Source organism: Narcine bancroftii, chromosome 6, assembly GCF_036971445.1.
Source record: "Narcine bancroftii isolate sNarBan1 chromosome 6, sNarBan1.hap1, whole genome shotgun sequence".
Lineage (NCBI taxonomy): Eukaryota > Metazoa > Chordata > Chondrichthyes > Torpediniformes > Narcinidae > Narcine > Narcine bancroftii.
This window is the reverse complement of record NC_091474.1, coordinates 97,028,566-97,042,154: the sequence shown is the minus strand read 5'-3', so window position 1 is coordinate 97,042,154 and position 13,589 is coordinate 97,028,566. Positions and strand designations below refer to the sequence as shown.

At 43.9% G+C, this 13,589-nt stretch overlaps 1 protein-coding gene across 6 annotated transcripts in view; it reads left to right on the top strand.

Annotated features, from left to right (window-relative positions):
* tbrg1 (transforming growth factor beta regulator 1) overlaps window positions 1-13,589 on the top strand; it is a 64,653-nt gene that overhangs the window by 29,986 nt on the left and 21,078 nt on the right. For all 6 annotated transcript variants that reach the window (XR_011340251.1, XR_011340250.1, XR_011340252.1 and 3 more), the window contains exons 4-6: window positions 856-938; window positions 6,681-6,717; window positions 11,774-11,836. Coding sequence is in view for 3 of the 6 variants with exons in the window: in XM_069885851.1 (XP_069741952.1) it covers window positions 856-938; window positions 6,681-6,717; window positions 11,774-11,836 (183 nt within the window). In the remaining 3 variants the exon portion in view is untranslated. The remainder of the gene's footprint in view (window positions 1-855; window positions 939-6,680; window positions 6,718-11,773; window positions 11,837-13,589) is intronic.

Genomic DNA, 13,589 nt, shown 5'->3' with positions numbered 1-13,589 from the left:
TTGCTCAACCTTTCCTCATAACACATGCTCTCTAATCCAGGTTATGTCTCGATGAATCTCCTCTGGAACTTTTCTAAAGCTTTCCTATCCTTGCCATGAGGCGACCAGAACTGAACCAATCCAGAGTTTTACGGAGCTACAACATTGCCTCTCTGCTCTTGAACTCAATTTCTCGACAAAGGAAGGGCAGCATACCATATGCCTTCGTAACTACCCTGTCAATTTGCGTGGCTACCCTGTAGGATCCCTCTGTTCTGCCACACTGCTAAGAATCCTGCAATTAACCATGTTCTCGGCCTTCAGGTTCAGTCTTTCAAAGTGCTTCACTTCACACTTTTTCTGGATTGAATTCCATCTGCCACTTTGCCCAACTCTGCATCCTGTCCAGATCTGTTGGAACCTATGAAAACCTTATATATATGTCCACAGCACTCCCGACCTTTTTGTCATCTGCAAACTTACTCACCTACCCCTTTATGAGCCCAAGTCATTTCTAAAGATCACAGAGCAGGCATCCCTGCAGAACACCACTCCTCCCTGATCTACCTCTCCCACCTTCTGTCCAGGATCCTGAAATCTCAGCCCCTCCCTGCCTGTCCCATGCTTGCTTTCTCCCCTTCCCATTTTAGCCTGAATAAAGGGTCCCAACCTGAAATGTTCAATGTGCTCTCCGTGGATACCGCCTGACCCACTGAGTGCTTCGAGCTTCTCGTCATCTCCTCAAGACTCCAGTGTTTACAATTTTTTTCTGTTTACTGGGAATGCACCTTCCTGAAGATTTATCTGTCATTTTTTACTGTTTTCTTATTTATGAATTTTGCCACTGCTGAAAAGTGTTGAAATATTTTGCCACAGATCGTTCTGGAGGAAGTTGGGAGACCGCTGCACATCAAGGAAATCAAACAGCGGATACTGGACCGAGGCCTGGTACAGTCAAAGTGAGATTATTTCTGTGTTGGAGCAGCCAGCAGCCACATCTCCGGTGGATGCGGGGCAGAAAACTGTTGAAGGACTTAGAGCCGATTGGTAGTCACAGTGAAGCTGGACATTGAGCAGAGCTATGTCTGCTGGGCTAATGATGAGAAAATCAGCCAATTTTCTTCCTTATGTTGAGATGTTAGTGGGAATGCAGGTGATGTGGTAGATAGTAGATTAGAGTGAAAGCACAATGCTGGAGAAACTCAGCAGGTCAAACAGTGTACTTAATATTGCAAAGATAAAGATACATAACCAACACTTTGGGCTTGAGCCCTTCATCAAGGTCTGATTCGGATCATGGATTAGCATCAGTCTGGCTTTCAAGCAGAGAGAATGGGAGATTGTCAAAGTTCCAGGGAGCTGCTGGCATCCACAGTTCTGTTGGTGATGTACCTTCACACCGATTGCAAGATCCCACTCTTGTCATTTTGCAAAGATATTCAGCAAGGGCCATTGGAGATGGGCAGAATATTGTCAAAGGAGACTTCCAAAGGAAAGGGGTGTGGTGATAGTGTGGTGGGCTGTCAGAGGTTACAGTGGAACATTGATAGGATGCCAAACTGGGCTGAGAAGTGGCAGATGGAGTTCAACCCAGATAAATGTGAAGTGGTTAATTTTGATAGGTCATATATGATGATAAAATATATTAATGGTAAGATTATTGGCCGTGTGGAGGATCAAAGAGATTTTGGAGTTTGAGTTTCGGATTTTCAAAGCAGCTGTGCAGGTTGATTCCGTGGTTAAGAAGGCAACGATGTATTGGCCTTCATTAATTGTGGAATTGAATTTAGGAGCCGGGAGGTAATGTTGCAGCTCTATAGGACCCTGGTCAGACCCCACTAGGAGTACTGTACACAGTTCTGGTTGCCTCACTACCAGAAGGATGTGGAGGCCATAGAAACGGTGTAGAAGAGATTTACAAAGTTGTTGCCTGGTTTACGGAGCATGGTTTATGAAAGCAAGTTGAATGAGCTCGGCCTTTTCTCCTTGGAGCAGCAGAGAATGAGAGGTGACCTGAGGGAGGTGTTTAAGAGAGGCATTGATCATGTAGTCTAAAGGATTTTTCCCCAGGGCTGAAACGGAGGCTACGAGAGGACACTGTTTTAAGGTGCTGGAGAGTAGGTACAGAGGAGATGTCAGGGGTAAGTGTTTTACACAGAGAGTGGTGGGTACGTGGAATGGGCTGCCGGTAGTAGAGGTGGATATGTTAGGGACCTTTAATGAACTTTTGGATAGGTACGTGAAGCTTAGAAAAATAATGGGCTAGTAATTTCTACAGTTGGGAATAGTCCGTCACAACTTTATGGGCTGAAGGGCCTGTATTGTGCTGTAGGTTTTCTATGTCACTGCTGCTGTGAATGAGCACAAATTTGCTTGGGGAAGTAGTGCTATCACCATCACACATCACGGGGACTGTCTGAGTTTACCGACAGCTCCCTCGGGTTGTAGTTTGGGTGGATGATTGAGTGCTATCACTCCACTGGAGCCACCTCTTCAGTTTCTGGTTTATCTGAGTGATCAGTGCCTTGCTATGGGAAGACACCACCGTAATGCAGCTCTATATACAGCTTGTCTCTCCCTAAAATACACTCTAGATGAGAATACCCTAGAAGCTGTTCAAATTTCTCAGCCCCTCCAAGCCCTTCCCTACACTCAGCCATTACACTCGTTATCTTCCCCTTCATATTCCTTAACTCAGAAGGGTTCCGACCCGAAGCATTGATTGTCCTTTTCCCTCCATGGATGCTGCCTGACCTGCTGTGGCTTCAAGATGCAAGCATCTACAGCTCTGGTGTTTCCTTGTAGTTGCTGGCAATGTGGTGAAGGGATTAAGCACGAATGGAGGGGTCGGGAATGTAAGCAGGCGATGAGGGAAGAAGAGACAAAGACAAACCTCGTGTTTTGCACCGAGGATTGGAGAAAGCTGTTTTGTCAGGTTGTCCCTGTGTAATCAGATGACTTGAGAAATGAAGTAAAATAAAAACAGTAGAATGCAAAAGCAAAACTTTGGTAAATTGAGGGCAAGAACCAAGGAAGCAGGGCTGAAGCAACACAAGAACCACAGATGGATGCAGCCTGACCCACTGAGTGCCTCCAACGTCTTGTTTGAGGCAGAGGGTATAGTCGAGTAACAAAAACATTCTAAGGAGATTAAAGTGGAAGAAGGGCAAGTCTAGACACACATTAATAGCACACAGGTAAAAATATTGTTCAATAATTATGGGGACATAGTTATAAAGGGATGTAAACTGTGAACTTCATGTACTGATATATTTAGCTTTATTGATGAATGGTTTTCGACTGAGGTGCTAAGAAATTCAGGGAAGTAAATAGTGAGCCAACATTCCAGAGGTCTTAAAACGCCTAAAGGTGGATGAATCCCTAGGATTTGGCCATATATTGTTGGGCATTGTTGTGGGAAGCTAGTGCAGAAATTGCAGTCTGGCAAGAGTACTTGTATTATCATTAGCCATGGGTAAGGTGCTGCAAGATTGGAGGATGGTAAATGTGCCTATATTTTAAGAAAGGCTGCAAGGACAAACCAGTCAAGGATAAGATAGGGAAAGGGGATTCTGAGAGGATCTGCGTGCGTTTGGAAAGGCAACAACTTGATGAAGGAAAGTCGGAGTGGCTTTGTGCATGGGGAATTGTTTCACAGGAATTTGATAAGAGTTTTTGGAAGAGGTGATGAAGATTGAGAGCGGGGCTGTAAGCCCTTTGACAAGGTTCCGCAGGGTGGTTGGTCCAGTAGGCTGGATCGCATGTGATGCAGGTTTAGCTGGCCAATTGGATACAGTAGGATGAAGTAGGAAAGTGGGTCAAGGAATGGCAGGTGGAATTTAAGTGCAAAGTGTTGCTGTTTGGTTGGTGAGGCCAGGGCTAGATTTGCACAGTGAATAGAACAGGGAGATTTAGGGGTACAGGTTCATAACTGAAGGAAGTGGCGACAGGGAGGGGTTTGGCAGGTGGAAATCAGGGCACTGAGTCCAACAGATGGGATGTCATGTTCGAATTGTGCAGAATGTTGGTGTAACCACCCTTGAAATATTGGGTGTATTTCTAACCATCCAGGTATAGGAAAGGCAGACCCAGGCTGGAAAGGATGCTGGAAATCCTCGAGTCCTTTACGTCGTGTACTAAGTCACAAAATGTAATGCAGGGATACCCTGCTTTACGAGTACTCGAATTACGAAAATTCGCTGTAAGGTAGAAAGCCGTGTTCGCTTTACGAAAGGGTATGAATGGGTTTTCGCTTTTATGAAAATAGCCTCCGATATTAGTGAATGGGTCTTCGCTTTACCCCATTTCGGCTTAAGAAAGGGTTCCTAGGTACGCTGTAGTTTCATAAAGTGGGGTACAGCTGTAATGCACAAACTTGGTCAAATTTTGCATGTCGTTAAGTGTCCGTTGATTCGTCTCCAAATGCAATGGGACTGGTGGACCTGAGTTATAAGGAGAGGCTTGATTGGCTGTGATGTTTCTTCCTGGAGAGTAGAAGGCTGTGGTGGGACCTTATAAAGGAATATAAAATCATGAACGACATAGATAATGAAAATACAGCAAAATCAAGAATTAAAGCAGCCGGCAGAAAATAAATACCTGTAGATAAAAAAGTATGAGAAGTTTAAAATTTGGCGTCCCCTAGTGGCTAGTTTGCCAATCATGCAATCTCAAGCAACTGACAAATACATTTATTTGGCCGGCATCTACCAATCTTCATAGGTCCGGATACTGTGATCAAATATATTCCCCAGAGTAGGGGAGTCTGGAATTAGAAGGCCTAGATTCAAAAGTGAGAGGGGAAAATTAAAAAAAAACCTAAGGGGGCACCTTTTCAACAAAGATGATGGGTTTATGGAACAAGTTGTCAGAGGAAGTGGAAAAGGTTTAAAAGATATTTAGTCAGGTACATGGATAGGAAAGGTTTTGAGGGATATGGGCTAAAGGTAGGCAAGTGGGACTTGCATTGGTAGACAAATTCTGTGATGATGGGCCAAAGGGCCTTTTTTGCACTATAAAACTAACTATATGGCTGAGGAAAGATGGGCAGAAAGGTGCAGGGAAGTACTGTTAATAAGAGATGAAATAGGTATAGTGTGAGATCATGTAGAATCAGAAGGTTTTAAGTGAAATCTTTAAGGTGAATTTTTTCATAGTTTATTCAACCAATGAACAAACTGTCTCAGATCTGGCAATGTGTAATGAATCAGCTTTAATAAATGACTTCAGAGTAAAAGATGTTGTGAAAGTAAAAGATCATTGCATTATAGGATTGCGTATTCTGTTTGAGTATGAGACATTTGCATCGGAAACAATTGTGCTTAACATAAATATAGGATTGTACAAGTGAATGGAGGTTGAGTTGGCTAAAGTGGACAACACCACGGGCAAGCAGGAGTTTGTGAACACATCCCAGTAAGGAGGAAGGATTCTGGGGGATTGGTGCTGATACCGCAACTGCTTAGTGTTTAACAACAACTTAGCAAATGGAGTGAATGCGTGAGAGCTGGATTTGCTGATAGCACAGAAATGTGGGAATGTGAGTTACAAGGAGTTTATGGAAGGGTAATGATGAACGAGCAAAATGCTCGCAAATGCCATAAAATGCTAGATATTATGAGGTGATAATCCTGCGGTACGGAAACAGGCTGACAGGCCCAGCTTGTCTGTGCCAAACCACGTACCCTCCTGGTATATAGTTATGCCCTATCGTCTTAGATTCTCCTACTCCAGAAGACAGACTGTCACTATTCACCTTGTGATTATGTAGATCCTCTCTCGATCTCTTGCGCTCCAAGGATTGTTCTTTAGAAGGAAGAATAAAATAACATTTAAATGGAGAAAAACCAAGCTATTGTACAGGGATTTGGGGTGAAATAAGGAATGGAATGGAATGCTGACCATTATTTAAAGGCAGTTGGAGAATTTAAAATAGCTATTATTGAAGCTGTGGAAAGCGGTCATGATACCATGTCCAGAATATTGCAAACAGATTTAGCCCCTTCCCCCACATTTAAGGAAAGATATTATTGCATTATGTAGTTCACTACAGTGAACTACCATCCTGGAAAAATTAAACAGGTGGAGTTTAGAAGAATGAGGGACAATCTTGTTAGACCATACACAGTTCTTGGGACTCGGCAGGATAAATCCAGAGAGAGGAGGTCTATCATGGCGTAATCCAGAAAAAGAGCTTACGGGGACATCTACTTTAGGCTGAGGTGAGGAAGGACTGTATCTTTCAGAGGTTTGAATCATCAGAACTTCTTGCCACTGATAGCAATGGGATAGATTTTTGGGTATATTTAAGGCTCAGTTAAATTCTCATTGGTAAGGGCATCAGGATTATGGGGTAAGGTCAGGAGAGCGGTTTTGAGGAATGTTGGAAATCACTTCTATTTTCCTGCTAAAATGTAACCATCTTTACCAAGGCACAGTTAGTGTAGCGGTTAGCGCAGGCTTGAACCCTGCATTGTCTGTAAGGAGTTTGTACGTTCTCCCTATGTGTCTGCATGTGTTTCCTCTGGGTGCTCTCTCTTCCTCCCACGCTTCAAAAAATGTCTGGTGGTTGTAGATTAAATGGGATATTTGGGGGTACAGGCTCATTGGCCAGAAGGGCCTGTTACTGTGCTGAATGTATGTATGTCTAAATGTTGAAGTGCCTTACATTATTATGACTGTCGTATTTTCCATCCTCACAGCTCTAAATCCAGCCTGGAAGCTGTTCTCTATAGAGAGGTAAGTGTTTTCTTGCTATTTGTTTCTATTTGAATTTGCCTTTGAGTTGTTCTTCATTTTCCTGATGAATGCTGGTGCTCTGACCATGGTGAGATAACGTCAGGCCCATACAGTTGCTGCTGGTCTCCTGGGGCTGGAGAAATTATGAGATTTCTCTTGACACTGGGCAGGACTGAGGCACCAATTGTTGAGTATCAGAACAAAGTTACAGAAGTGCAGTGATACCTCGCAATTTTGTGATCAGATGAAATACTTCCAGATAATGAGAGGAAATGGAATAATTGATCAACCATTTTCCCTGCAAATTTAAGGAGAATTCAGGAGGAAATTTTTCTCACAAAGCGTCAAATAAAAATGTTGTCTCATAAATGATTAGCAGTGCAAAAATGCCAGGCAGTGATCATCCAAAAGAAAGCATCTGATCACCCGTCTTGACATTCAGCAATGTAAACATCACCAATTCTCCCATTACCAACAGCGAGCTGGAGAGACTCCGTGGGTCGGGCAGAGACTGTGGACTGCAATATTGGTGATCCCGTCTCTACAAATGCAGCCTGACTCACTGAGTTCCTGTTTCAGAACGCCAGCATCTTCAGCCTTTTGTGTCTCCCAGTAATCAACGTCCTTATTGCCAAGCTGTTTTGCTGTTTTGTCTTGATCCCCGTGGCCAGTCCACCAAGCGGGACCTTGTCCAAGGCCTTGTAAATCAGATTCCAGAGGCAAAAGTTGTTCATCACTGGAGTAAGGAAACAGATGACACACTATATGACAGCTCTGAGTCAGTAGACTAGTTCATATTCAGGGACTCAGCAACCACCCTCTGCAAAGCCATCCCTGCTGTTCTCACTGACTTCATCAGCGAGTATGTAGAAGACTGCAAGCTGAAGTGTCCCCCACTACTGCTGAAGGCAAGGTGTACAAGTCGAGTGAAATCCAGGGACGACCGAGGCAAGACCATTGAGGCAGTACTGAAGCAGTCAAGAACCTCAGACACCAGGCACTCGTGGCAGAGGAGAATGCATCGCAGGCTATAAAGTGAAACTGAGCAGAGTAGCCAACAGTAGAGTGACCCTCCTGGACAAGCTCAGTGCATCTCCACTTGTTTCGAGCAGAAGGCCAGTGGCATGCTCCACTTCAACCACAGACACACACGCATCCACGGACACTGCTGCAGATATCAGAATTGTCTTCCGGATCGTGAACATATGGAATGTGACTGGCCCAGAGAGAACCCCCTGGATGTGTCCACCTGGTGGGATTATTCACGGACATCGTCCACCTCTCTGCTACAGGCTGAAGTACTGACCTGCTTCAAGAAGGCCACTGTCATCATGTTGCTGAAGAAGATCGTGGTTTCAGACTTAAATGACTCTCGGCTGGTGGCTCCGATATCCACCATCATAAAGGGCTTCACGAGGTCGGCCATGGCTCACGTGAACTCCAGGCTCCCAGCCACTCTCGACCCACTCTAGTTCACCTATCACTGGAACAGGTCCACGGCAGATGCCATCTCCCTGGCCCTACACTTAGACCTGAAAAATCTGGACAACAAGGACAGCCACATAATTGGCTGTAACTCTGCCTTCAACATAATAGTGCTGAACAAACTCATCCCCAGACCCTGTGACCGTGGCCTGGATACCCTCCCTAGATCCATGATTTCCTGTCCTGCTCACCACAATCAAGTCAAGTCGTTCAAATTTACTGACATGACATTGCATATAACCCTGAGTAGCTTTTTCCAGCAAGCTAGGCAGAATTTCTACTGTACTCAAGAAAGAGATAGAGTGAAATGTAAACAAACTGTACAATACAAAACAAAATATTCAGTAATAAATATTGTGCAAAGTAAGAGCCTTTAAATGAGTCTCTGATTGTCTTTTGTTGAGGAGTCTGGTGGTGGAGGGGTAACAGCTGTTCCTGAACCTGGTGGTGCGAGTCATGTGACACCGAGACCTGTTTCCTGATGGCAGCAGCGAGAACAGAGTGTGTCTGGGGTGGTGGGGGTCCTTGATGATTGCTGTTGCTCTCCAATAGCAGCATCCCATATAGATTTTCTCTATAGATGGTGGGGAGTGTGTTGCCTGTAATGTGACCACTATCTTTTGGTGGGGTTTGCGCTCAGGGGCATTGGTGTCCCCATACCAGACCATTGGCCGACATTTTCCAATGTTCTTTAGATTCAGGAGAGGGGACTGTGGTTTGGTTCTTTTCAAGAAGGGATGGAGGAAGAAAATGGGCAATTGCAGACTGGTTAGCCTGACGTCAGTAGTGGGGAAGTTATTAGAATCTATTATAAAAGAAGAAATAGACAGAAATAATAGTATCATTACAAGTATGAATGGATTTCTGAAGGGAAAATCATGCTTGACTAATCTGAAATTTTTTTGAGGATGTGATGAGGATGGTGGACATGAGAGAGCCAGTAGATGAGGTGTACTCGGAAGGCTTTTCATAAGGTCCCGCATAGGAGATTAGTAGGCAAAATCAGAGAGCATGGTATTGAGGGATAGGGTGCTGACATGGATAGAAAATTGGTTGTCAAACATGAAAACAGTGTTGGGGTTAACGGGTCACTTTCGGGATGGCAGGATGTGTCAAGTGGAGTCCCGCAGGGCTCGTTGCTGGGTCCTCAGTTGTTTATCATATATATTAATGATTTAGATAAGGGGATTATAAATAACATTAGCAAATTTGCAGATGACACGAAACTGGGTGACAGTGTGAAGTGTGGGGAGGATGTTAGGAAAATGCAGGACTTGGACATGCTAGGTGAGTGGGCGGATGCATGGAAGATGCAGTTTAATGTGGATAAATTTTGATGGCAGGAACAGGAAGGCAGATTATTTTTTAAATGGAATCAAGTTAGGGAGTGGGGAAGTGCAATGTGATCTAGGTATACTTGTACATCAGTCACTAAAAGCTAGTATGCAGGTTCAACAAGCTGCGAGAAAGGCAAATGGCATGTTGGCCTTCATAAAAAGGAGAATAGAGTTTAGAAGTAGAGATGTCCCTCTGCAGTTGTACAGGGCCCTGGTGAGACCACACCTGGAGTACTGTGTCCAGTTCTGGCCTCCTAATTTGAGGAAGGATGTTCTCGCTATTGAGGGAGGGCAGCGTAGATTCACAAGGTTAGTTGTGGGGATGGTGGGATTGATGTATGCTGAACAGTTGGATAAACTGGGGTTGTATGCGTTGGAATTTAGAAGGATGGGGGAGATATGATGAGGTATATAAGATTATTAAGGGATTGGACATGATAGAAACTGATTACATGTTCCCGATGTTGGGGACTAGTGGCCATAGTTTAAGAATATGGGGAAGGCCCTTTAGGACAGAGATGAGAATTTATTTTTTTTTTACATAGAGAGTTGTTGGTCTGTGGAATGCTTTGCCACAGAGGGTTCTCTGGATAAGTTCAAGAGGGAATTAGATAAAGTTTTTGTGGACAGAGGAATCAAGGGTATGGGGAGAAGGCATGGACAGGGTACTGATAGTGGAAGGTCAGCCATGATCTAAATGAATAGCAGTGCTGGCTCAATGGGCTGAATGGCCTACTCCAGCACCTATTGTCTATTGTCATGATGCAGCTGGTCATCACATTTTCCACCACACCTCTGTAGAGACTTGCCAGGGTTTCTGATGTCATACCTAATCTCCACAAATGTCTGAAGAAGTAGAGGCGCTGACGTGCTTTCTTCATGATGACATTAGCATGTTGGGTCCAGGAAAGATCCTCCGAGATGGCGACTCCCAGGAATTTAAATTTGCTCACTCTCTCCATGTCTGATCCCCCAACGATTACTGGATCGTACACCTCTGGTTTTCCCTTCCTACTCAACAATCAGGGCTCCTTGGTTTTGGTGAGGTTGGTGTTAGTGCACCATTCAGCCAAGTTTTCACTCTCCCTCCTGCATGTTGACTCATTGCCCCTTTTTATACAGCCCACTACCGTGGTATCGTCAGCAAATTTGTGAATGATGTACCGAGCCACACAGTGAGTGAAGCAGGGGGTACGCAACTCTGCAGTTCTCCTGTGCTGATGGAGATTGCATTCAATGAGGATTGGTGACAAAACCTCTTCCACGATCACGCTCAAAACTACGGCCCTGAAAGGCTGTGTACTGAACCCTCCTTCTACACTCACGGGTCTGTGACTACGCTCCACTCCAACTCCATCAGTTGCAGATGACCCCGACTGTCACAGCTCTAATATCGACAAGTCAGAGAATAGAAGGGAGATAGAGAGAGAGTAGTGGCTTGGCGCTAGGGCAACAACATCTCCCTTAATGCCTTCCAGACCCAGGAGCTGGGCATAGATTTCTGGAAGAGAGGAAGAGCTCTCTACCATGTCTGATCAACAGTGATGAGATGAGGTGAAGGTTGTGTCTGAGGGTAAACATCTCCAGTGACCTGTCGTGGTTCACCCAAGTTGTTGCATTGGCTAAAAAAAAGTGCACCAGCGACTTGACTTCCTCAGTTCTCTGTGGTGATTTTGCATGTCACCTGCATCTTTTGAGCTCTCCTGCCTCTCTCTCTCTCCCTCTCTCTCTCTCTTTCCTGCTGCCTTGCAAAAAGCAGCCAACATATTATAAGACTCTGCTCAGCCCAGCCATTCTCTCTTTACCTTCCTCTCATCTGGAAGAAGATTCATGAGTGTGCGGTCACGCACCACCAGATTCAAGGACAGTTTCTTCGCTGCTGTTGTCAGACTCCTGAATGAACAGTAAAATTATTTTGCCTTTCCCTTGGATTAACTAATCTCTCTCTATAGCTTCACTTCTGTACTGGTTCTTACTTACTGTACTATGGCTGAGGTATCTAGCTGGACTGCTTGGAAAACAAACTTTGATGTTTTGATTCTTGGCTGCCTTCTTGATCCAAGGTGTAGGTAGCAATTAGTAGAAAGGATTTGAAAGTCCCTGATTTGGGTTGGGAAGGGTAGGGGCAGATGTGCTGAACGTGGGTCTATAATGTAATATTGTGCACCTGTTTTGGATGGCCGTCAGTGGCATCTTCTAAATGTGACCATCTCTTCTCTGCTACTCTATTGCAGACTCAGAAAGGGAGTAGACGATTCAAGAGGCTGGAGAATAAAAATGGGGTGTTTGCTCTGCAGGTAAGTCTGTGCCCCGGTTTTATTTTCATTGCTATGGATTATTTGCTGTCCCGTCCTCCTCTCTTGGGGGCAATGGTGAATGATTTCCTTACTTAATTTCCTTAAATGCAATTAATCTGCATCAATGGAGAGAGGAAATGGTAACGTTTCACTGTTTTAAACATGCTGTGGTTTTGCAATTGAGGGCACTGTTCACATCTGAGATCAGTGACCAAAGTAAGGTGGTCACCCATCCTTGTTTGGTGAAGGAAGACCGACTTGCCAGAATCCAGATTTGGCCCCATGTGAACTGACTTCAGGACCATGCAATTCCTGCAATTTGTAGTGGGGGGGGGGGTGGTATATGCATGATTGCCCCGTCCAGAGTTGACTCATGGAAAGCCCCTTTTATCTTCTGTGGCGTGATTCTGTCATGTGGGACGAAGCAGAAGGCACCCCGTACACAGCTGCTAACACCTCTTCTGGCTCTGGTGAAGCCATGAAGAAATCCTGGTCCCTGGTCTCCCTATGATGTAAGTTTCACCCAGGTGCTTCCATTTCCTACTTGGTCTGAAAGATGTGTGGATCAGTAAGTGAATTGGCTGTTGTAGATTGCCCCTAGCTTGGAGGTGAGTGGTGGAATATGAAGGGCATTGATGGGAGTCCAGGGAAGATAAAATAGCTTGGGTAGATTAATGTGAAGTGGACACTCGAGATTGGCATGGGCTGAGTGGCTGAAGGGCCTGTTTCTGTCCCGCTTCTTTCTGTGGCTTTCTGTGGTTCAGCATTTAAATGTACTCAATTTAAAAAGAACAAATCTGCATTGTTCACTATCTTAGTCTCACAGACCTGCTTCCCTCCATTGAATGTAAGAGTGTGAGAGAGAAAGGATGGAATGTTCCGTCCAGTCCCTCCCTTGTACGTGTACTGTCAGTGAGGAAAAATAAAAGATAATAAATTATTTCCCAAAAAACAATTTTCTATTATTTTCTCTCCAATTCTCTAAAGGAAAGGTTATCTATTGTGAAAGGGATTAGTTGATTTTGCGTCAGTAATAATTTTGGTAATTTGTTTTTTTCCTTTCTACGTGAATTCTCTTCCATATGTTGAGCAGATGGTGCAATACTGGTGAACTTCCATGTTGCATCAGTTTTTCATCCCACTTATAAAGTATATGTTCTGGTACCTTCTCCCAGCTCTAACCTGGTCCAATCTGTTTTTTCCCTTGTTTGATAAAAATCTGATAGGTATCTTAATTGTGCTAATATGATAATTTTTAAAGTTTGGTAGCTGTAAGCCCCTTTGTTTGTACCATTCTGTTAATTTATCTAACGCTATCCTTGGTTTCCCTCCTTTCCATAAGAATTTCCTTATTATTTTCTTTCGCTCATTGAAGACTTTCTCTGTTAAGGGAATTGGTAACGTTTGAAATAGGTATTGTATCCTTGGGAAGGTATTAATTTTAATGCAATTTACCCTTCCTATCAGTGTTAGTGGTAATTCTTTCCAATGTTCTGCCATTGTAATTTCTTCATTAATGGCTGATAACTTAATTTGTATAGATGGCCTAGATTATTATCTAGTCTAATACCTAGGTATCGGATTGCTTGTGTTTGGCATTTAAATGGTGATTCTTTCTTAAACTTTGTGAAATCCGAATTATTTATTGGCAAAGCTTCACTTTTATTTGCGTTGACCTTGTACCCCGATATTTCTCCATATTCCTTCAATTTCTTATGTAATTCTTTTATTGATAATTCTGGTTCTATTAAGT